Genomic DNA, 22,874 nt, shown 5'->3' with positions numbered 1-22,874 from the left:
CCTTGCAGAAGAAGGGTTAAGTGGAAATTGTGAGACATGAACTAGAGAACGTTAATGCTTGATACCAGTTGGTTGAGCCTAGATTAAAACCTTCGCGCGAAGCTCGTTGATGCTAGACACCTCAAAGGCGAATTTGACTCGGTTCCATTGGATTCGAAATGGGCGTCTTGAGCCTTCAAGACCATCTCCCTTACCGAGTTCAGCATATTTATCAGCCAATCGATCCATTTTCTGAAGAGTTGCTTTGACTTGACCCATGACTTTACACGTGTATTCCAGCCGTCTCTCTCCCGCGCGTTTCATCCACTCTTCCCGATCTCGTACTTCTTCATTTAGCAGGTTCACCGTGTTGGAGAGATTGCCCAGTTCTTGGATCAAGGCCCGGAGTTCCTCTGGTGCATCGCGCGACACCTTGTACACCCGGGTGTAGATCTTCCAGCATAGCTCCCCAACAGCGATGAAATCGCCAACGCCGAAGCCGAAAGACATAGTGTCAAAGACCTAACGTACCATCAAGATTCTATTGCACGCGGGTAATTTTCTGTAAAATGTGTCAGTTTGAACGTAATATCAGGAGATGAGTAGGAAGTTTCATGTAAGATCGAGATTCTTTTCATGCCCTTGAGACTGGCGCTGAGAGTGTTGCCTTCAGTGTTTCAGCTGTTGGCGCTAGGCATTATTTTCAGGCTGCTGACAATGTCGTTTGGCGCAAGTGATTGGTAGCCGGTTATCATATCAGGCTGTGCGCTCACATCTGCCAGCTGGCGGCTGGCAATTGGTCTGAGTAAATTCCGCCTCACCGAAATCACAATAACAAACTCCACAATTGTGTTTGCATTTCTATTCAGTGCCCAGCTGGGTGGCTGATTGACCCGAATATTACTCAGTGACATCTTTTTACAGTTACAGGGGTCGAAATTTGTTCTCGGCCATTTCAACACAATCCTTGACCACTGCATCCAAGTCCTCATCCGGCAGTCCGAGAATCTCATTGTGCAGCTTGTCTTGGGTCTTCAGTTTCTGGCCCTCTGGCGAGAAGATGAACGAATAATAAGCCTGTACAAGTCCCATGATATTACCAGATCTCCCCATCGCCTTGCCATTCTCAATTCGATCAGCGCTGCTCTCATACTTGATCCCCCAGTCTGCGTCGGTCGTCTTTGTGACATGCTGAATACTTCTCAGAATATCCTTCTGGTTGACATAAAAGCTAGAGAGATACACTGGTCTGTTGCAAAAGTCCGCGATTGTTGAGGACTTGTCGTCTTCGTCGTCTGGAAGCTCTTTGAGACTTGCAATGGCAGCAGCGGCACGGCCGAACTGAGCCAGAGTACTAGTGTTGATCTTTGCTTCACCATCGTCAAACAAAGTGGCCTTGCGGTTATCGATATCAAACCCCATGAAAGACTCTCCGGAAGGAAGGCTGTAATCAAACCAGACGCCTCCTACGAGAAGGATCCAAGAACTGACACCAACGCGCTCAATTTCCTTCAGAAGATTGATGGGTGGAGCAGCGGGAAAGAAGTCATCGACAGAACCTTGGTTATCGATAACAACATTGGCGGCGTAGATATTGGGGATGATGTAGCGGATTCCTGCTTTGCCAGCTGCGCGAACGATGCGATGGTGGACTTCTGGGTCGACAGTGACGGCCAGGGTAATGATGAGGAGTTGTTGATCCTTGAGTACCGATGCGAGAGTCTCTTCGTTCTCATAGTCCTCCGCGATAGCCTTGACGTTATCTGGAAGTTTGGAGGTGCTGCCGATGCGAGTCAGGGCAGTGATGGTATGTTTTCCAGTCTTGAGGAGTTGCTCAGTTATCTGGGCGCCTTGTCGGCCGCCAGCCTCTTTTATGTCAGCGTAACGAACAGATAAGTGACGAATGGAACATACCCCAACTATAGCAACTCTTTCGATGCGGTTAGAGAAGCCCACAGGCTGATCTTTTGCAAATTGTTGCGTGGACATGGCTAGGTATGGGGTACGAATGAAGCTGTTGTCTGTCTTTGGTTTGTAAAGAATGGATGTTCGTCAAACTGGGAGTCAATGAAGAGTGAGTGTACAGAAATAGGCGGCATTATGTACGAAAATAGAGGACCAAGAATAAATGGATATTCGTGATGCTAAATCCGGATTTCGGCCGAATGTTGTTGGAGTTTAGGCTCTATGACCGTTCTTCGGCCGGGACCACGGACGAATGACATCAAAGGCAGTGTAGATTACAAATAAGTGAATTGTTCGAATATCAATCTAGATAATGATTGTGCAAGCATACCAGTCATCTTACTAGCCCTCAGAAAAGGCCCACCTCTCCAAGCTCAATGATTCTTACCGCAGAGATGCTCAGCAAGCCTCAGCGAAAGAGCTGCCAGTGTCAACGAGGGATTGGCCTCGGGACTAACAGGCAGAACTGAGAGATCGCAAACCCAAAGGTTATCCAATCCCTTGACCTTGAGGTTAGAGTCTACAACACCAGGTCCCTGCGGTCCATCCATTCTCATCGTTCCGCATTCATGAGAAAACACTCCAAAGCCCAGATGCTGTGGTCTCAGGCCAGGATCAGGACAAACTCCCGGGTCCGCATACGTAGCTTGGTTGGGCTTCACACCAACAAAAGCATCGCGAACTCTGCGGATGATATCCTCCATAGCACATTGAACCTCATGCTTGATCGGCGGTCGACGAATATCCAGCACAGGATCCAAGCCCGGAAGACTAAGCACAGAATTCTCGTCATCAAGTTTCCCAACAAACTCGAATAGTATGCAGATAGTATCGAAGTTCTCCTTCTCATCAGCCGCACCCTTAGGACTCATGAGGGTCCCATCACGACGATAAAAGTGCGTCGTGTTGAGCGTCGCAGAACTTCCAGCCAAGAAGAAATTCGCATTGATCGTCACTGTGACGAGACATTCTTCACCACCGACTTTGAGGTGTGTTTTGAGATTGAGGGGCTTTGAGGTGACGGTGTCGGACTTTTGCTTGGCGAACCGCACGTAGCAGACGTTATGGTCGATGAGACCTTTGCCGACTAGGGGATTGAGGTGGTCAAGACCGCTGTTGAGGGCGATGGAGGCGGTGCCGATTGTTCCGGCGGAGAGGATGACTTTGGCTCTACCGACGTCAAGCTCTTTGATGGTGTTGGTGGATTTGTCTCTGATCTTGAGAGCGTTGACGCTTTTGTTGCTACTCCCTCGTCGTCAGCTAGAACGTTTGATGGATTGATAGGTGTACTTACAAGGTATTGCTTGCAGTGTGTTGAACAGCGATGACCTCTGTGTTGAGAAGAACAGAGAGGTACTGATCGTTGGCATACATGCGATTGATGATGCTGAGGGTAGTGCTGTATGCACCTTGAGCGAACTTGTATGGTGCCGGAGCATTGAATTGCGCCGCGATGGGCATTAGATCGAACTTTGATCCAGACAAGGCATTTTCCAACATCTGATTTGCTTCGCCAATCTCTGAAGCGCTGACTTCATGCTTGCCGTCACCCTCAGGGTAAATGACATCACCAGGCTGCGAGTCAGTGAGATACCTGAACGCCTTATTGTATCCTCGAACTGGATCGCCCTTGAGATAATCAACAACATCGGCTGGGAAGAAAGCACCAAGCGTCTCGTCGCCAATCTCTGGAATCCAAGTACCCCAGAGATTAGATCGTCCACCGACGCAATACACTGGACCGCCGACATAACTATCAGAGCGGTCGGTGCATTGCACCTTGGCTTTTACAGCGTCATATACGCGCTCATTACCCTCGGGGGAATTACTTGCGCCACGGTTGAAGTAAGGGCGAGAAGTATTGAGAACGTGGGTGGAGAAAATGACGCTGCCGCGCTCGATCAGCAAGACTTTGTACTGCTGGGATACTAGCTGTTCAGCTAGAGGACCTCCGCCGAAACCGCTTCCTACGATGATATAGTCGTAGGTGTTTAGTTTGGCTAGAAGACAGACGACATCTGTATCAAGATGGAGGAGATGATCCATGGTGAAGGATTGACCAATGGGCGTGATTCAAGGGAGAGTTTTGGTGAGATTGGATGATAGAAAGAGATGAGAGAGGACCTGGGGATATTATAGATGCACACCATGTAAGACAGAATTGAGGAGGATATACCAATTTGGAGCTGACGAATGTGATATTGAAGTGATGAGTGCATGGCATCAATCACATCCTAATGGGGGATGTCAGCCAGCCACTTTCGGCCCAATTCAGCTGAAGTAGATCAACAAAGGAACCTCAATATGCATGCAAAGACGGCAGAGCTAAGATCAATATTGCGGTCAGCGGTGAGTAGTGATTCGACTGATGCAAATGCAGTATTCAGGGAATGCATCCAATGCCTTGTACACACACTCAATCTTGTCATGTTGAACTATTGAATGGACTCGGCAGATGAGTTTGAGGCCACCGACAGTTGTCCTAGATATGTTTCATTGCATTTGATACAGCGGCACGGCATAGCCCGAGTCCGCGAAATAAATCTGATACGGCGGAGCGGTATCGCAGTATGTCGTGGATATGACGAATGGAACCTGGTCGTTGGAATGGGCCTTATCAGAGCACAAATGTTGAGAAACATGTAGAGTAAACGTCTTACTACCCTAAGGACATTGGCATACAGGACTCGAACAGTTTTGTCTATGCAAGATGCAACAATACAAGATATGCAGTGACACCGACTAGTAAAACAACAGAAATACACTTTTCAACGCCTCTTCCAAAAGAATGCCAAGATCAAAACATTATATGACAGTTTAAGCGCACCAGCGAGAATAAACGCAAGCCAGAACTTATCCAAGCCCGCAAACAATCCCGTGATGTACAAACCAAGACAACTTCCAATCGTCTTTGTAATATTAACAACACCCATAGCCGACGTCCTCTCATGGTCCAAAACCCCCGCCGAGATGAACGCCTGTCGCGGCGCATTATCAATCTCGCGTGTAACGATTCTAAAGATGAAGATCACAAGGGCGATGTACTTGTTTCCAGGCACAGACACCATGAGCAGCGAGATGGAGTTTACTGTGTGGCAGAGGACCATGGTTTGCACCTGTCCGATGGCGCGTGACAGTGGTGACGACGCGAGGTTTAGCACGGAGGAGATGATGCCGGCGGTGAAGGTTGCAGAACCGAGAGCTCCCTCGGGCATGTCGTACTCGCGCTTGAAGAAATATGTCATCCACGAGATCTGGGCGAGACCTGATCCCACAAAGTCAAAGATCAGTGCGAGGGAAAGCTTCCACATAAAAGCGAAAGACGCTGGGGTGAAGAGCCGCTTCTCCTGTGCTGCAGCTAGGACTTGAGCTTGTGTTTCTGCAACGGCTCCGTAGCCGGAGCTATTATCATCAAGAAGAGGAGCAGTCTCATCATCAGAAGCTTCCTCATCTGGGGTGAGAATGCCGGATTGGGGAGTTGAGCAGGATTCTTTCTGGAGGGGCATCTGCTCGATTTCAGAGCTGAGGAGGAGTGAGCACAGGAGTTTGAGGAGGCCGATACCGGCGTAGCCGAGGAAGATTATGCGGTGGCAATCCAACTTTTCCATGCCGTTGTCTTCGAGGGCGTTGATGAGCCAGCCTGTCAGGAGATTACTCGCTGCTGTGCCAAACATGCCCAGCATAGACCACCATGCAAACATGTCATTGCAAGTATGCGCTGTGCTAAGCCGAGCAATCGCTGATTCCTCAATTGCCTTGAACGGATCAATCTCATTCGCACTACATCGTCAGTCCCCCTCTCAGTCTCACAAAAAGGGACAAAAACATACCTGGGGTTAATGACAGCGACGATACTCGCAATCAGCAAAAGCCAGAAATTCTCAAAATACGCAAATGCAACACCGCCTGCACTCATCAACAGCGCTCCAACGGCAGCAGTTAATCGAACGCCGACACGATCGCCGACATAGGTGAGGATAAAGCTAATAGCAAGATCACCCACGAGCGTCAGCGTCATGAACAGACCGATCTGCGTATCGTGAAATCCCAGCGCGTTGAGATACAGCGCCAGAACGAGGGTCGTGCCTCCATAGCCGAGGAGGCGGATGAAGCGGAGAAGGATCAGGATCTTCAGGTCTCGGCTTGACCGCCACAGAACATCGGCGCCGATACTGGAAACGAAACGACCAGCTACCGCCATGATAAAATGCCCTGTAGAGGATATGTACAATAGGAAAACCCTGGGGAGAGCAGGGTGAGATGGTTAGCTCAAGCGTTAGTCGTTGTTTGCCTCATTTATCTAAAGACAATTTTTTAAATTTTCCAATATCTTCTCTTCTCGCCGTCGATCATCTCTCGCACGGTCCACGCATGTTCTAGATCATGCGATCGAACTAGGCTTGGCTCTTTTTCGTCAGCTCCCTCCCCAAGCAGGGAGAGAGAAAAAAAAAGCGCCTCTTCTCAAAGGGGAACAGGCTACGTAGACGAATCATGACCCAGCATGTGCTGCTGTGCGCGTGCCAGATGCTCCCTTTGGCTAAGACGAGCCATACAGGTCAGCCCCTGAATGTTTGTTAGCGCGATACTTAGTTACAATGGTCTGAGTTGGATTTTATTACAGTACATTGCACAGCGTGTGATCAATCAAGTTTAGGTAGAGTGTCTGACTTTTCTTTCTGTTGTCGTCTACTCGGAGTACGTATTCTAACTAAGAATGTCTGTCTTGCCCGCTGATGCCTTGCCGTGGGGGTTGTCTTGTCTTGTCTTGTCTACGGCATTGACCAGACCTCCTCCCTCAGCGGCAAAGACGGGCTGTTTCCCTCCCGCACACTACGCCAGCTCTCGTATTCTGCAAGGCGCTTGGCCGCATACCCCGCGTAGTCAAAGTCGATAGTTCCGGTCGCTGTCTCAGCCTGGATCAGAGCGCAGAGACCCCTGTCGCAGGGGTGTAAATCAGTGTCTTGTCTTGTACCACCACACTCTCATCTGTCTGTGAGACAACTTACCAGTAGAACCCAGGAAAGCCCCTGTGATCGTCGACCTGACGCATTAGATGATCCACAGCAGCATCATTGACAGTCGGTATGTTGTGCTCCCGACACATTTCGGCGTGGATCGTGAGATACTCTTCGATGAAAGCGCGTCGTGTTGATGTCTTGGGGAGAAGATTGTAGTCGCAGTCGAAGCCGGCCCATTCAGCGAAATGATTTGCTAGTTCAAAGGCCCGAGGACAGTATGTGGCGTGTCTCGGGGCCGTTCAGTGTCTCTGCTTTGGGGACATTTGTAGCGCAGGGTATGACTTACTCGTAATCAATGAATCGGACTGAGGCGACATCGCTGCCATCACCCGACTCTTGTACAATTATGTTGGCACACAAAAGGTCGCCGTGAGCGAGAACCTATGCGGGTCAGCAACAGAACAAATGAGCTAAGTAGATGCAACGACGCACCAAGGGCTCCGACACGTCAGTTGACAGCAACGCATCGGCTAGATACTTGAACTTTTCATGCAAATCATCAATTTCGGCCTGTGATCGATGAGGGTGTTTGGAGATAGCGTCTAGCCATTTCTTCGCGGTGGACCAAACGCCCGGCTTGTAGGTCAAGACGTCCTCAGGGTCTGCTGTCGGTAGTGTCGCGTGCCACCGAGCAAGCTCCCTCGCGACGCCACGGAAGATTCTTGTCTCAGACATGTCGCCTTCAGAGCAGACTCGCCCAGAGATGAACTGATACGCATGTCCATTGCTGAAGCGAACCAGTGGAGATGAAGACAGTTGACGCTCAGCCAGGAGCTTGTGTACCGTGAGTTCCTCTGTTGCGCGACATGTTCACGTTAGACACGAATCCAAGACGGAAGTTCCAGGCGAGATTGAGAGACAGGGGTACGTACTCTCGCGATCAATGGTGATATTCGTGCCGTCTCCGTAGACCTTGATCAGCACTGCATCTGCAGTGGCAGAATCTGCCGTAGATGCATCGACCGTAACCTTGAAAAGCTGCAAATATATTTGCATTAGCCCTAACAAAGTTCCGTGTTCCTGGGTAGCCCAGTATGAGGGAATACTGACGCCATTTGTCGTGCCCTGAGTCAAAGCGGATATACGCATGTCGTCGATCTTCCGATCGCGGAACAGGAGCGGAAGAAGCGACAGGGCTGATCCATGAGGATCTGACGTATCAAAGACAACATCCTTGAACGGGATATCCATTCTCCACTCTCGGCAGTTCAACAAAAATATAATACGTAGAGAATACCGAATATCCAATGAGAAGATGAAGATGGAAAAAGGTTGGGAGGAGTAAATGATGGGAAAGCCCTTAAAGTAAGCTGTCTGTGCCTCTGGATGTAACCGCCCGTGCCGCTGTCTCCCAAAGGGCGGTCTGTAAGCAGTAGGGATCGACGCTGAGGCCGCGCCTGAGATGAGACAGTAGAGCAAATAGTTTTTCTTGACCCGTGTCTCACCAGCTGACGCAGATCAAACAAATGCCGTAGATTGTCTAGATTGTGCATGAGAGAGGAGTGATTGGAGGCTGGGTATAAGACACCATTTTGCTTCTTCTTGTGGCCCGAGCACACATGCGGCCCGACAGGAAGGGATCATTACACTACATAGGTACTCCGTACGGAATAGCGCTTGGCTCACTATCGATAACCGACTCCTGGTACTCCGTACCTTTTGATACTGACAGGTGATACCCCCTGCTAGCACCTTTTAGCTTGACAGGGGGTCAAGACAAAACTTTTGGCAGGGACCTCCATACTCTCTCTACCTGAAATATTGGCCAGCCACACCGGAGACTCGGGTCTTATCGAAAACAGTTTCGCAATGATTGTCAATGACTGTCAAGAGATAGGAGAGCGATGAGCTCATCTCTAGTATCATCGAGGTATATAAGAAAAGGCACACGGCACAATGGATTTTCAAATCATCAGCATCTCGGTATTACTACATCATGGCGCCTACAAACAGTCTTCTCTACAAAAACTTTCAGAAACATCCCGCGGCTCTTGTTGAGTCGACGCAGGGGATTTATCTGAATACTAGCGATGGGCGCAAGATTCTAGACGCTACGAGTGGAGCGGCTGTTGCGTGTCTGGGCTATGATAACAAGGACGTTCAGAAAGCTGTTGTAGAGCAGCTTGTGAGTGTTCCGTATTGTCACCCGGGCTTTTACAAGACGCAGGCAGCTGAAGATCTTGCGGATTTTCTCGTTGAGTCTACGAAAGGTCAAATGTCCAAGGCTGTTCTTTGCGGTTCAGGTACGTGAACTTTCGTATGAGAGTGGATATCGGGGTACTGATTGATGTTTAGGATCCGAAGCTGTCGAAGTCGCGCTCAAACTTGCGAAAACACACTTTTCGCACCTCGCTATTCCTCAGACTGAACGAAGCCACTTCATAGCTCGCGTAGGAGCGTGGCACGGCGCTACCCTCGGTGCGCTGACGCTGGGCGACTTCAAAGTACGAAAAGACCCCTTCGTGCAGTTGATCTCGCAGAACTCTTCGCGCGTATCGGCTTGTAGTTCGTACAGAGGACAGCGCGACGGTGAAGATGACGAGGCGTATGTTGCGCGTCTTGCCCAAGAGCTCGATGATGAGTTTTTGAGAATCGGGCCTGAGAAGGTCTGCGCTTTCGTGGCTGAGACTGTTGGAGGAAGTGTAAGTCGTCTCCCATCTTTTCTTGGAAATGCCCTAATCTGTTGTGTTTAGGCGAGTGGCTGTGCTATGCCGTTGAAGGGATATTTTCCGGCTATGAAGGCTGTTTGCAAGAAGTACAACGCTCTTCTTATTCTGGACGAAGTCATGTGTGGAATGGGTCGTACCGGCACTCTCCATGCTTGGGAGCAGGAAGACGTCGTTCCTGATATTCTCGTCGTCGGAAAGGGTCTCGGCGCGGGATACGCTCCTGTCTCTGCAGTCATGATCAACTCGAAGCTCGTCGAGTCGTTCCAAAAGAGTGGCAAAGGCTTCGCCCACGGTCAAACCTACATGGCCCACCCTCAAGCCGCAGCCGCCGCCCTCAAAGTCCAGCAAATCATCCGCGACGAAAACATGCTATCGCACGTCCGCTCAATGGGCGCTTATCTCGGCACCAAGCTCAAAGAGCGTCTCCTTCCAATGCCATACGTCGGCGACATCCGCGGGCGCGGACTCTTCTGGGCTGTTGAGTTCGTAACCAACAAAAAGACCAAGACGCCCTTCCCGTATGATCTCGGGCTCAATGGATTGTTGCACTCGCGCGGGATGAGCGCTGGATACGAGATCGCGCTGTTTAACGCTAATGGCGGGTATGATGGGTACAGCGGAGATCATTTTCTGGTCTGTCCGCCTTTTATCGTGTCGAAGGAGGATGTTGATGAGATTGTGGAGAGGACGGCGAGGGTTGTAGAGGATACGTTTGAGGAGTTGGGCAAGTCGGCGGTTTGGGAGAAGATTACCCTGCAGATGGAGATTGATGAGGTTGAGGTGGAGGTTAAGCCTGCTGCGACGATGGCTGCTGCGACGATGGCTGCTGCGGCGATGGCTGCTGCGTAGTGAGGGAAAAGTTTATAGATGGGTTTTTGTATTTATCTGGCAGATTTCAATGATTCTTTGTTGGCCGTAAAAGTTTTGGGGCTGTGCATTTTCGTATGTCGTAACGTTGGTGGCTAATATTTGCAAAATCGCCAGTGCAACAACGGTGCGGCTCCAACGTTTACACAAACATTCCCAATCATAAACGTTTGTGGCCCACCGTCAATCCGCCGGTGTAAAACTCAATCTCTAGGTGAAGTGCGAAAAATTCCGACAGCATCACCGAGTTCAAATGGCTACCCTTTCAAACAACAGGGATGATTTGCAATACCGGATTGATCTCCAAAGGCGCCGGTGTTGGGCGCACAATCTAGTCACAAACTTGGCACAGCAATTCAACAATTCCGGGCGAATGGTTTAGTGGTATAATACTCCCTTAGCAAGTTTCGTCCATCAGATGCTCGCATCTGGGAGTGGTCCAGGGTTCGATTCCCTGTTCGTCCAACGCAGGTGGTTAGACTCCACCAGGTTCCATTTTTGACCTTTCTGCAACGACCTCGACGTCCGTCCCAACGAGACATATCAAGCCAACACACTGAAGAATCCCAATTACCTAGGTAACTTCGGCTTCTTGTACCTTTTTTTTTTAAACCACTGACAAAGAAGGAGCCGCTGAATTGAATGGCTTTGAGCATGCAATGGAACTGCAACTACCTCCTCCCACGCGCATCAAAAGTGCTCGATCGGACTGCATGTCTAGTCAGTCTACTCTTGCCTGGTGCAGGCTGATGTGATGGATTGATGATAGGCGAGAAAGAGGTCGAGCTAGCGCTTTCTGAAAACACCATCTTTCTTCTCAAGCTGCCATCTAAATGGAAAGCACGACACGTCTTTTACGGCTCCGACGGAAGGCCTACTCAAACTCCATTTCTCCAGTCACTTCCGCAATGTTTCTCCCTCTCTCACCATCTCAACATCCCCGTCATCAATAACATACCAGAACAAAACCGAACAAAGCACATCCAATTCTCTTTACACTTAAAAAATATCTTCTATATCGCGGTGATGGGCGCACTAATATCAACAACGATCCTCAAGGATGGCATGTCCGGCCCCCAATACGCGGACATATTCCTTAAAAATATATCTCCTTATGATTACGCACAAAGTGATGGCATAACCAATATTGACATCTTCTTCCTCCCTCCCCGCATCGTGGGCTCTCAAAACGGGTTCATCTCGGCTGCCGCAGAAGTCTTCGACACGAACAGAGCACTTGTCATTCGGGTGGATGATATCTGGCTTGCTATTCTTGCACTGCTGAAACCCGATATCTACAAAGCTTTGGACCGTGAGGTAGACATGGAGATTCCGAAATTTACCCGAGAACAACTCAACGACTGGCCTTTGGTGGTGAGATGCCTGTGCGAGATGGCCAAGTCGAGGTTTGGTCCTGAGGACTACGATCTTCTTATGCCCAAGTTCAGCACCACCACGGAGACGCATTCGGGGGCGGCCGCTCTTATACTACTAGGCAGTGATTGCCCAGCTCAAGCTCATCGGAAACTCGAGAAGCGCCTGCATCCTGACTATCGCGGGGCCATGGCGGTCAATGGGGCTCGGACGGACTTGGAAAAAATGCGGAACAGCATCTTGAGACTCAGCACCCGGTTCCCGAAGCTGGAACATACGTTATTTCGTCTTGACAACTTTGTGGACAGATTGTTACGAGCTGGCTTTCAGGTTAACTATCCGACCCCTCATCTTACAGTTGATCCGCTAAATCCTGAACCATAGAAGGAATTCTGGGACCAAATGCTCGAAACAGACGAGCAGGGACGTGTGACTGGTGGGTGGCTTTCTGTCTTCTTCGATCGTCGGAAAGCAACCGTGTCGACACAGGCCAAACTCTATTTCGGTACTCTCACTTCTGCTGTTGCAACGATACCTCTTGAGGTCGATTTTGGTGAGGGCACCTGGTACTGTACAATGGTTGGAGGATTATTCGCGCATACCCGCGACGAGCCAGGTGTTGGCAACTACGAATCTATTGCTGTTGAGCCGTTGCCTGGCTGGCTTGTCTACTTGGACAAAGATCCCGAAGGGTCGAAATCAAATGAAGCCACTACGGTGGAGGTCAAAGGACACTATGATTGAGAATCCGGGGCCCAAGAGTCCCACACGGCACTTGGCCCGAAGGAGGAGATGGAAGCGAGAAAAGAGAAGCGCAATCACTTGTTCAAACAGCGACATTAATTCTTGAATTATATACAAAGAATGAGAATTGAATCTGGCTCAATGACTCCCACCTCATAGAAGGTCTTTATTCCCTCGCGCAACGCACCAGTGCACTTGTGTTCCTCAACACATCAGTGACATCACTGATTGCTAGACAACTTTTCCACCCAAGTCGCGCTATAGCCCACGCTACTGGAATTTGAACTGGGCAGTAGTAACACCAGTGAGCGTGTTCTCATTGCCATAGAAAATGTTGTTGCTCTCAATGTGCCAATAAATAGGCGTCGGACCACTCTCAGACTCGCACGACAGAAAGCCCGCGACGACCGCGCACTTGACAAAGTACCGGTACTGGTTGTTGACAATATTCTGATAGGTATCGAACTGAAACGAGAGTTGAGGGCCAAGCGGGATGACGGTTTGCAGGTAAAGTTTGGTGCCACTAATGTACGTGGTGAGGCGACCGGTCGATGGCTCGAGGATGAAGGTTGCGGGGGTGTCTCCTTGATCGCTGAGGTAGACATTGTCGAGATAGGTGTTTACTACGCTCCCATCGGAGAGGATGGCGTTGATGGGGGTTCCTTCGGGGATGGAGGTGGTGGTGGTTGCAGCGGCTGTTGTAGTGGGCGATGGTTTGCAGTGTCCCGCGAGGGCGAGGCCTGCCTGGGATGAGAGCGCGAAAAGGGACAGACTCTGAAGTGAGAAACGCATGGTGTAAGCGAGTGAATTGATCAGCGAGTAAATGAGTGTGATGACGATTGCCAAGACCGGGGAACCATCGGTTCTTAGTGAGAGACTATTGACTATTGATGTGCCGATCGGCCGGTACGCTAGCTGCAGTTGGGGTTGTGTTGAGCTATAATGCTGGAGGATTCAGCTATCGACGCCACGCTCCCGAGTTAGCGATCCTCACACAAGATAATTGGATGCGATACGAGATTTACGAAATTATCCAGGCGCTGCTTGCAGTGTAATCTGAAGAAAACTAGAGCAGTGAAAGAGTTTGTACTTTCGATAGTCTCGGTTTTATCACATATTATTTGTTGTTTTCTTAGTATAGCTCCCTGATACTCTTTCCCTGGTGGCCACCATCTTGAACATTGCTTCTACACTGCCACCGTGGAGGGTTGAATATGCTTCCCAGCATCCTTGCCAATGCTAAGTCCATGAGGTGCTTGAATATCACCCTCCTCGCTTGTTTCACTCAGACTACCCCGTCGGGCGCGTACCTTTTCCCTGCAAAGCATTAGTTCCACTCCGGTAGATGTCTTCATCAATCTTACCCATGACTACCATAAACAATACGAATGACCTGAGTCATCGCCACGAGAAGAACAACCATGACCGCTGAGTACACATAACCCTTTGGGAAACGAGGTGCTTCGACAGTAGGGTACACAAGAAGTGGTATCCAAGCTTGAGTCGAAGTCGCGATAGCCGTCATCAGAATAAGCGTCAAAGCTCGCTCCTCGTTGTTATGTCGAAGAATGGTATTCGCCCAGCCATAAAGGACAGATGACACTGCGACGGCGGAGTAGCCGACGCTGTAAGCATACCACTTTGCTGCCTCGGGGACGTTCCATATTGCTAGGATGACAAGGCCAGTGAAGTTGATCACCGATGCAAGTGTGATAGCAGCAGGTCTTCCGATCCATAAGTCGGCGCTGAAGTTGATGAAGAGAACGAAGAAGATTCCCAGAGCAGGACTGATTGATCCTAGTTGGTTTACTTTGGTAGTGTTGTAGCGATCTAAGCTCTTGATCCAGAGGAGGAACGCAGCTGTGTTGGCGCTAGTGTTGAAGAATAAAATATCCCAGAACACGAGGATGTAGAACTGCCAACTCGTGAAGATGCGGTGGAGTAAGGTCCATGAAAAAGGTGTACTTCTGACATTTGACCCATTGCGTTCGAGACGTTCTTTTGCGAGGGCGATCTCAGACTTCTTCATGACCAAGCGATTCGGCTTACCAGGTGTTCCGGGCCAGAGGAAGTAACCCACAAAAGCTAGAGGCAATGTGATGATTGCGTTGATGATGAAGTTCCATCTCCAGCCTGCAAGGCCATTATGCCCGTCGAGGTACTGCGTCGCAGCACCTTGGAGAAGACCAGCGGTCATAGTCCCAAGAGTAAGGCCGATGTAAAACAACCCGCCTCTTCTGCCAATCTCATCTGATCTGTACCAGCTGCCGAGCACGAAATGGACGCCAGGGAAGTATGATGCTTCAAAGATGGAGACCAAGAAGCGATAGGCCATTATCTCTGCATAGCTCGTGGCGCGGTACTGAAGGAGGGTAAAGATGCCCCATCCTGATATCACGGTTAGTAGAGAGTTGAGCTGGGTATAGTGGGTGACATGCCGAGATCAAGGCTGGGAACTAGGATGTGCATTGGAACACGAGGGAAGAGATAGATGAAGGGTAAAAGACCGACGACGTTTCCAACGACGAAGATCGTCTGGAACTGGACTAATTCGTTGCCGTGAAAACCAAGGTCTTGTGCCATTCCTGAGACGTAGGCATTATCTGAAGGTGTCAGTGTAAGATATCACTGGAAAGGAGAATGTTGAGCTTACTGATGTTGGTTTGGTCGACATATTTGACCCAGTAAAGAACAAATGCATAAGGGACAAGTAGAAGATCAAGCTTCAAGATAAGCTTCTTTTCCTCGGGCGTGTCGGTTGGTGAGTACCAGTGGTACCATTTTCTCACAGGTAGTTCAGACATTCTTTATCATAACTGAGTAATTACACAGGCACTATGAGTGAGAGTTGGGGAAGGATCAATTTATGCTAATCACTCCAATGTAATGCACGGCACGGCCTCTACCAGAAAGCTGGGTCACATCCTGGTCAGTCGTCAATTTTCCAACAAGCACATCAACGTTAAGTCCGTGGGGTAGACCATATATCTTTCTGACAAATAACGATAGGTTACATGCTTCCGATGAGACTTGACCTTGACATCCAATACTAGGGCGGGATCTAATCGGTTTTGTGGTCTAGTAGATACTAGTTACGATGATGCCATCTCCACGACCATTGCGTGAGGCGAAAGCTACCATACTCGGCATTAATAACCGCACAATCTCCGCTAGCGGAGGCGATCTGATGTAACGGTCAGTAATCAAAGAATTATTATTCGTATCAAGATTTAGCTATCATTTGGTGAGTGCAACCCATAAATTCTAACCGTCTCCCATGTCGCCATTGACCGTTCTATTTGCACATCATGACAGAGGCAGTCCTAGCTTTTGCCTCACAAATCGAAACTCTTCTCGCCCGTGACTTGTGATCAAATCTACCTCGTGGCGAGATACTGTCGCACCTTGTAAAAGGCAATCCCCAGAGCCCAGATGACAAGAATGACAATCGCCTGAGCAGGTGCAAAGATGGCACCTCGAACAACCACAAATCCGCTGACTAGCACAAACACTACTGGGTTGATCGAGAAAGTCTTGTAAGGTCTCTCCAGATCAGGTTCGCGATATCGCAGGATGATGGCGCCGAGAACCGTGAGGAAGAAGAAAGAGTACTCTCCCAAACCATTGAGTGTCAAGAGAGCCCTAAAGCTTCCAAAGAGAATGTAGAATGAGGCGAGCACAACTGAAAGAATGACAGCATTGATGGGAGCGTCTCCAGCTTCTTTAGTAGACTCATCTTCAGACTCCTCAGTTTCCTCGGCATCAGGCTCAACGCCGACTCTACCAACGATGGTGAAAAAACTAGGGATCCAAGCCTTTCTTGCTGCAGCGACGCACATACGGCTCGCAACGAATGAGTTGCCAAGTAAAGAACCTGCGACGACTAGACAGATGAGAACAGCCGTGACGATACCGAAACCTCGACCCAAAAGGCGCGTGAGGGCAGTGACGGCCACGCTGTCGGTAGTGCTCACAACGTCCCATGGGAGTAGAACGTAGTATCCAGCGTTGGCGGCAAGGAAGCAGATGATCGCTGTTGGGATTGAGGTATTGATAGCAAGGGGGAGTTGTTTTGCAGGGTGTGAAAGTTCAGCCGAAACATAGATAGCCTAGTCACATCAGCGCAAGGTCATTAGTAAAGAATCAGGCACTCACCTTGTCCCAACCAGAGTAAGCCCAAAGAGCCGCATAAAGCGCAGCAGAATAATGTCCAAAAATCTCCCACTGACTCAACTTGCTCCAATCTGTATCTGGCCCGCTCGGATTATACGTATCTCTATACTCAAACCAATTCTTCTTGAACCAATCGCCTCCCCCAGCTTCTTTATCAGGATGCGTAGCGTGAACGCTAACAACAGCTAGCGCGGCCATGACCACGACAAGAATACTCACAAACTTGAGAACCACGAAGAAGCCGTTGAGCCGAGTACTTGCTTTCGTGCTGATAGAGTTTGCGACGCTCATGACGATGAGAACTAAGATTGAGAGGAGCTTGTGCGATATGCGGTGGTCCTCGTTTATCACCCCCGCGGCTGAGTATGCGCTCTCGACAAAGACGATGGAGAGGATTGCTAGCGTTGCTGGCATGACGGTGACGATCCATGTCCACGCTGCGAGAAAACCCCAGATATCGCCATATATATGCTGAAGATATGGTTGAACACCACCTTTACTCGTTAGATAATCTCCACGAAAAACGACAAGGGTAAATCTCACCCTCGCCTGGAATAGCAGTTCCAAGCTCAGCAAACGTCGTAGCACCCGTCCAAGCCAAAACACCACCAATCAACCAAATAACCAGCGCCAACCCCGGGGATGGAACATTCGTGTCGATGGAGCCGGGAGAGGTGAAAACTCCACTGCCGATGACGATGCTGACAACTATACCGAAGGCTTCGACGGCGCCGAGGTTACGCGTGAAAGTACCCCGCGACGCGGATGCATCGTGATCTGCTTGGCGATGCTCGGACAGAAGAGGCTGTTGACTCGCGTCTTCAGCGCGTTCTGAAGACATTCTGAGTCGGGGTTATGAGAGGGTTGTGATGGGGTTGTTGAAACAAGGACGAGTCGATGGATGGGTTGTGAGATGGAGTCATGACTGGCCGGATGACACATGGGTCATTGCGTGATGCGACGGGTAATCATCGGCTATGACGTGATGAAAGTGTCTGGTCACCAGATCAACAATACAGCTCAAATAAAATTAAAAACCCAAATCTATTTTAAGTTTAATTGGTATTGTCACTTTCATCCTATGTAGCGTTCAACTCCCTGTTAAGAAAGTCGGCAGTTGTGCTCTAGAAGCTTGACGGAAACTTCGGTGTAAAATGGCCCGGGATGAAATCCGTCAATGCCACTTGGCAATCAAACAGCCCCAATTTCTCTTGGCAACACGATGATCCTAAACAGATTCCCCCGTATCGACAATTAAACATAGAAACTCCCCTGTTATGAAACTCTATATTGAAACCGCTATGGACCGAAACATCCAAAGTCCACCAATGACGGAACTTGGTCTCGCACGTCCCAGTTAAGCTTGAACAAAGCATAAAAACAAGATGATCGCCACAATCACCCTCGCGTTACTTCGTTTTTGTCGTTTTTGAAATATCACTTTCGTCTCTTCACTCGTTGCAATGGGTCTCTTCAAGTCTGTGACTATAACCCTCCTCGCCGCTGGTGCTCACGCGCTCCCCCAGGCCGTGACCCAAACAGCTGATGCTCCGGCGACAGCAGAGACATACATCGCGAATCCCAACGTCGGCCCCGGCGGCTCCAACTTCAAAGACTCAGCACACTTCCGCATCTACAATGGTTCCGCCGATGCAACCGCCCAATCGATCGAGATGCTCGAAGCAGCATTCGAATGCTTCGTCGGAACGCTAAAGTGGCGATCGCCTGGTCTTTCGTTCAACGACGAGACTGATAGTGGACCGAAGTACAAGACTAATGTCTACACTGTCGGTGACTTGGGCGGTGCGGCGGGTGTGATGCATAGTGATCAGGCAACGGGCATGGCGTACGTTGAGGTCGTGAATCAGTACCTCGCTGTACCGGGTGTTACTGTTCATGAGTATGGTCATGCAATGCATTATCATCAGAAAGCTTGGGTGAATCAGAGCCGAACTGGTGCTTGGTGGGAGACTCTGGCGAACTGGGTCGCCGATACATACAAGACCTCTGATATTTGTGCACCCGCGCGAAAGAACCATAATCAGGAGACTTCTCCCACTGATATCGAGCTTAAGAAGGTTCTTGGCGATTCTCACCAGGTCATTGTCGATGGATCAGTCGATACTGGCAATTACTACCAAGCTTGGCCTTTTCTGGCTTACTTGACCTATAACCCTGATGACTTTGCTGGTCTGGGACAAGATACCATTCGACAGCTACAATTGCAGTATAAGAAGGATAGTAACGAGACTCCTCTTCACACTCTTGCTCGCGTTTCGCAGAACGCTACCGTTGGTGATATCGTCGGTCGCTACTGGGCTCGTATGGCCTACGTTGATATCGGACATCCAACCGCCCAACAAGTTTTCTTCCAGCAACGCGCTGATATCCCCTTCGCAAGCATGGAAGCTGCGGGTACTGGATCTTATAAACCCAAGGCTGATCGTCAACCTCGCTACATGGGCGCCAACATCATTCCTCTCGACGTCACTGGTACTTCTCTCGAGGTCAAGGTTTCTGCTGACGCCGAGTTTGTCGCGACTGTTGCTATCTACCGGGAGGGAGGCGAGTCTTCTTATGTAACACTTACGGATGGTGCTGGTACTGTTCCTGTTCAGGCTGGCGACGATGTCAGTGTTGTTGTTGCTAACGCTCCTGCTAAGCCTATCCTGTACGATGGCTTTGATCTGAGTGCTGAGGTTTCAAAGGGTCTTGATTATACTATTAGCATTACTGGTGCTACTGTCAAGGGCCTAAGCTCTTGAAGAGTCTTTTTTTCGTGTATATAGCGTTTACACTGTAGATCAATAAATATTGAATGGCAATATGAGGCCTAGATCTCCATCGCTCAATGATACTTGTCAAGGTTCCCCCATTCTCTGAGCTGGTATTCATCCTAAAGGTACCCTAACCAATCCACATCTTCCCAGACTAGATCTGTACCGACATAGTCAAGTATAAAATTATCTAGCCCTTCAGGTGTCGGGAAAGCAGTGTTTTCCTCCGCGCCCTTCGTGTTATCCAACAGTCCTTGAAGAAGCTTTCGACTGCGAGTGCAACCAGCGTCAAGCGGCTCCATCAGGGCAAATAGCTCAATTGCCTGGCAGACTGATTCATAGCACTTTAAGTTACCTGCTTCTTGTTTATCCGTCATCAGACCCAGAACGAGGACTAAGGACACCTGAAAGAGGTTCCAAGCACTATTCCAGCAAACGAACTGGTTCGAAACCCAACCCAGCGCCATTAGATCAACTCCTTCTTTGGCGATCTGTATACATTTTCGGGCATGGTTCGCTTCACGGGTATTCTCTTGTCCCCATGGCTTCTGACGCAGTGCTGTGATTAGTAACCCGGGACGGTAGAGCGTCAGTCGAGTCGTGATCCATCGCCACCAAAGAATCGCTCGTGCAGTATTGATGCTTGGCGGACACTGCTCACGGTGAGCTAGGAACATATGTAACGAGTATTTCCAGGCCATAAGTTCGCGATCGAATTCTTCAACTTCGTCGGGGCTTATTAAAGGTAAACGGGCGAGTCGCTGTTGCACACGTGTGGCGATCCTACAGAACCTTTCACTAGCGGCGAGGGATATCGTTCCGTAATCCTAGGATACAACAAGGCGTCTAAGCAAAGGCGTGATAAAGCGGCCAGTATGGCTTACCAGATCTTGGAGGGCTGACATAGGTGAAGTCAACGTTATAGCTGGGTCCCAATATCCGTGACTTGGACGGCCCAAAGTAGACGAAGCCCACGTATCTAGACACAGAATAGACCACCAAGTACGTATCCGTGTGGCAGTCGAACCATTAGCGGGATGGAAAGCTGTGTTCGTAGGCGCTTGCGAAGCCTGTACTCTATGCAAGCCCATGGCGACGGCCATCTGTAGTGTTGCTCCCATGACAGCAACTGCCATATTCGGCTTGTTGAGAAAGTGAAGAACCATACCACTATACAGAGCCAATGCTTGCACCATGTAGAGATGCCCGGAACCAAAAGAGTTGATGTTGAGATGAGGTAGAGCTCGCTTGTAAAAAGGGTTGTGCGCGCTGAATTGGATTGAGTCTGATGCCATTGAGCCCATAGCGAGCACCATGTTCATCAGAGCGAGCCACGGTCCAGCTTCGTCCTCTTCTGTACTGGATTGAAGATATCGCTGACGAAAGTCGGCTTCATCCACCATTGGAATGACAGGGTGTACATGGCTGAAGTAGGCGTTTATAAGCGGTATCTCATCTACTTGCAGACAGGTCATGTCACCTGGGCTACCAGCGAGGCTTGATGGACTCCGCCAAGCTTCAGAGCCTTTGGGAACGCGTTGCTGGACATGAGGGGAGAGATGGGCGATGACTTTTAGAATCGTAGGAACCGATGATATACCCAAGTATGAGGCGTTGAGCGATTGTCGTGAGAAGGCTAGTCCGTTGACGTCGTCTGCCACACGCGACGTTTCGCTTTCGGTCTCAGATACTTCATCCCAAGTAAAGTTCTGTTCCACCGACGGTTCCAAAACCTGCAGATGATCCTGCGGTTCAGTCTCAGTAACAGACGGAGGTACTTTGGAAGCTTGCAGTCGTATCAGCAACTGCTGACGGGTCATGCAGGAGAGCTCATCGAGTGAACTCGAGGGGAACAACGATTCGATGACTTTCCGGGCCTTGGCGTAACTATCGGTCAGTTCGGCGTGAGATCTGTTAGTTGCGCGTCAGAGCCGGCCCACTTTGTTTATATGTACGCGCTTACTTTATAGATACATTGTGTCTCTTTTTCCTTGCAGGATAATGGCAGAGATGTGGGACGAGGTAGTAGACGCATTGCCGGCAGGGAAAGGTCTGGCCTTCGCATTTGACTCGGCGACGTCTGCATTCGGCGCAGGATGAATTGGCCCGCCGGCCAGTTGTCTCGGGGGGGTCCATTGTCATACAATCCGACTCCAAATTTGATGAGAAGAGTTCACTCTTCAGGGAGACATGAGCGGTGAGGGAAAACCCTTTTTTCAACAGTTTAGAGGCTTGGCCTAGGTACAGAGTGAGCGAGCATCGCACGCAACAGGCTTAGGCAACAGTTTAACTTGGGACCAAGTGGCGCACCAACGGTGACAATGAGGCGTTTTGTTCTACACGGACCTGTTTCAGAGCTCAGGACAACAAGGCACCGGCATATAGGTAGCATCCACTATTCGGATCCCGTCGAGCACGGTAGTTGGTGATGATCATCTCCGATTCTACAAAGAGACAGTACTGAAACAAATCATAGAACCTTCTGAACAAAGTTTAATAAACAGGGCAGCTCCAAACACATGGCGTGATGCAGAAGCCTCGGCACTGTCTGGCATACACGAGCTATACCGAAGATGGAAAGTCGTTGGAGACGCCAATTGGTGACTCTAGTGAGGAGATATGAATCTCCGTCCTAGCTCCGGCATGTCCGAAGCTATCTTATTCTAGAGCTTTATTTCCCGACTATTTCTTTAGCATAAAGCTTGTATAAAGACCTTGGATTACCGTACCACCGGGACACGGCACGAAATATTTAGTCTTATTGGTTCTATTCATCCTTGGCACGGTGGATTGGAAGGGGTGCCTTAACCGGGTCTGGACTCCGATATATTGTCTGCTTACTGAGTCCCACTAGAGATCAGCTCGCTGACTTAACCCACAGCATAGATGATTTTATCTAACAGAGCCTCGATGTTGGCTGCTATCTTTCTTGTTATAGTACTCAGATAGTCACAGGCACTGTAATCGACGTGAGTGTTGCTTGTGTTTGTATGGAATCACCCGAATTTCGGCAGTCTTCGCTGTCCGACCGTTATGAGTATCGATCCTCTTGCCGGTGAAGTCGAGCTCACACTGGCGGCTGCGACCTCGAGACATTTACACAAGAATGCTGGGGTTTGTGTAAGCCCAAGAGGCCTGTTTACCCATCGACACCACCGAGCCTGTGCTCTGAATACTTCATTTTAAGTGCTCTGCCGCGCAATATCGACCTGTAGAACTCGATCGAGGGTAATGTTCCACTCGCGTGGCTCAAGTAGAGTGTGTTATGTCGACCCGATGGCTAAAACGCGTGCTCTTGCTTCGGTGCC

The 22,874-nt window shown here is 49.6% G+C and overlaps 12 protein-coding genes and 1 non-coding gene across 13 annotated transcripts; 4 read left to right on the top strand and 9 right to left on the bottom strand.

Moving 5' to 3' along the window:
• Positions 1–51: 51 nt before the first annotated feature.
• On the bottom strand, positions 52–489 carry J7337_003285 (uncharacterized protein; the record flags this gene model as incomplete). Its single annotated transcript, XM_044821001.1, is given in 2 exon segments — positions 52–78; positions 91–489. The coding sequence occupies 2 exon segments, from the start codon at positions 487–489 to the stop codon at positions 52–54; spliced, it is 426 nt and encodes a 141-aa protein (XP_044685301.1).
• A 414-nt stretch (positions 490–903) lies between these two features.
• On the bottom strand, positions 904–1,968 carry J7337_003284 (uncharacterized protein; the record flags this gene model as incomplete). Its single annotated transcript, XM_044821000.1, has 1 exon — positions 904–1,968. One exon carries the CDS (start codon positions 1,966–1,968, stop codon positions 904–906), a length of 1,065 nt encoding a protein of 354 aa, XP_044685300.1.
• A 350-nt stretch (positions 1,969–2,318) lies between these two features.
• On the bottom strand, positions 2,319–3,990 carry J7337_003283 (uncharacterized protein; the record flags this gene model as incomplete). The annotated part of the gene is made up of 2 exons (XM_044820999.1): positions 2,319–3,186; positions 3,239–3,990. 2 exons carry the CDS (start codon positions 3,988–3,990, stop codon positions 2,319–2,321), a joined length of 1,620 nt encoding a protein of 539 aa, XP_044685299.1.
• A 722-nt stretch (positions 3,991–4,712) lies between these two features.
• On the bottom strand, positions 4,713–6,145 carry J7337_003282 (uncharacterized protein; the record flags this gene model as incomplete). The annotated part of the gene is made up of 2 exons (XM_044820998.1): positions 4,713–5,724; positions 5,775–6,145. The coding sequence occupies 2 exons, from the start codon at positions 6,143–6,145 to the stop codon at positions 4,713–4,715; spliced, it is 1,383 nt and encodes a 460-aa protein (XP_044685298.1).
• Positions 6,146–6,713: 568 nt separating this feature from the next.
• On the bottom strand, positions 6,714–8,153 carry J7337_003281 (uncharacterized protein; the record flags this gene model as incomplete). The annotated part of the gene is made up of 5 exons (XM_044820997.1): positions 6,714–6,879; positions 6,951–7,190; positions 7,249–7,343; positions 7,395–7,756; positions 7,835–8,153. 5 exons carry the CDS (start codon positions 8,151–8,153, stop codon positions 6,714–6,716), a joined length of 1,182 nt encoding a protein of 393 aa, XP_044685297.1.
• Positions 8,154–8,898: 745 nt separating this feature from the next.
• Positions 8,899–10,480, top strand: J7337_003280 (uncharacterized protein; the record flags this gene model as incomplete). Its single annotated transcript, XM_044820996.1, has 3 exons — positions 8,899–9,205; positions 9,258–9,604; positions 9,656–10,480. 3 exons carry the CDS (start codon positions 8,899–8,901, stop codon positions 10,478–10,480), a joined length of 1,479 nt encoding a protein of 492 aa, XP_044685296.1.
• A 385-nt stretch (positions 10,481–10,865) lies between these two features.
• J7337_003279 lies at positions 10,866–10,963 on the top strand. Its single transcript has one exon. It is a non-coding gene; the product is annotated as a tRNA-Ala (tRNA).
• A 561-nt stretch (positions 10,964–11,524) lies between these two features.
• Positions 11,525–12,616, top strand: J7337_003278 (uncharacterized protein; the record flags this gene model as incomplete). The annotated part of the gene is made up of 2 exons (XM_044820995.1): positions 11,525–12,202; positions 12,257–12,616. 2 exons carry the CDS (start codon positions 11,525–11,527, stop codon positions 12,614–12,616), a joined length of 1,038 nt encoding a protein of 345 aa, XP_044685295.1.
• Positions 12,617–12,886: 270 nt separating this feature from the next.
• J7337_003277 (uncharacterized protein) lies at positions 12,887–13,408 on the bottom strand (the record flags this gene model as incomplete). The annotated part of the gene is made up of 1 exon (XM_044820994.1): positions 12,887–13,408. The coding sequence occupies one exon, from the start codon at positions 13,406–13,408 to the stop codon at positions 12,887–12,889; it is 522 nt and encodes a 173-aa protein (XP_044685294.1).
• A 395-nt stretch (positions 13,409–13,803) lies between these two features.
• Positions 13,804–15,420, bottom strand: J7337_003276 (uncharacterized protein; the record flags this gene model as incomplete). Its single annotated transcript, XM_044820993.1, has 4 exons — positions 13,804–13,933; positions 13,981–15,004; positions 15,094–15,219; positions 15,270–15,420. 4 exons carry the CDS (start codon positions 15,418–15,420, stop codon positions 13,804–13,806), a joined length of 1,431 nt encoding a protein of 476 aa, XP_044685293.1.
• A 573-nt stretch (positions 15,421–15,993) lies between these two features.
• On the bottom strand, positions 15,994–17,630 carry J7337_003275 (uncharacterized protein; the record flags this gene model as incomplete). The annotated part of the gene is made up of 3 exons (XM_044820992.1): positions 15,994–16,725; positions 16,772–17,283; positions 17,333–17,630. 3 exons carry the CDS (start codon positions 17,628–17,630, stop codon positions 15,994–15,996), a joined length of 1,542 nt encoding a protein of 513 aa, XP_044685292.1.
• A 622-nt stretch (positions 17,631–18,252) lies between these two features.
• J7337_003274 (uncharacterized protein) lies at positions 18,253–19,554 on the top strand (the record flags this gene model as incomplete). The annotated part of the gene is made up of 1 exon (XM_044820991.1): positions 18,253–19,554. The coding sequence occupies one exon, from the start codon at positions 18,253–18,255 to the stop codon at positions 19,552–19,554; it is 1,302 nt and encodes a 433-aa protein (XP_044685291.1).
• Positions 19,555–19,685: 131 nt separating this feature from the next.
• Positions 19,686–21,386, bottom strand: J7337_003273 (uncharacterized protein; the record flags this gene model as incomplete). Its single annotated transcript, XM_044820990.1, has 2 exons — positions 19,686–20,393; positions 20,451–21,386. 2 exons carry the CDS (start codon positions 21,384–21,386, stop codon positions 19,686–19,688), a joined length of 1,644 nt encoding a protein of 547 aa, XP_044685290.1.
• Positions 21,387–22,874: the final 1,488 nt, after the last annotated feature.

This window comes from Fusarium musae, chromosome 2 (assembly GCF_019915245.1).
Source record: "Fusarium musae strain F31 chromosome 2, whole genome shotgun sequence".
Classification (NCBI taxonomy): Eukaryota; Fungi; Ascomycota; class Sordariomycetes; order Hypocreales; family Nectriaceae; genus Fusarium; species Fusarium musae.
This window is presented reverse-complemented; position numbering and strand designations above follow the sequence as displayed.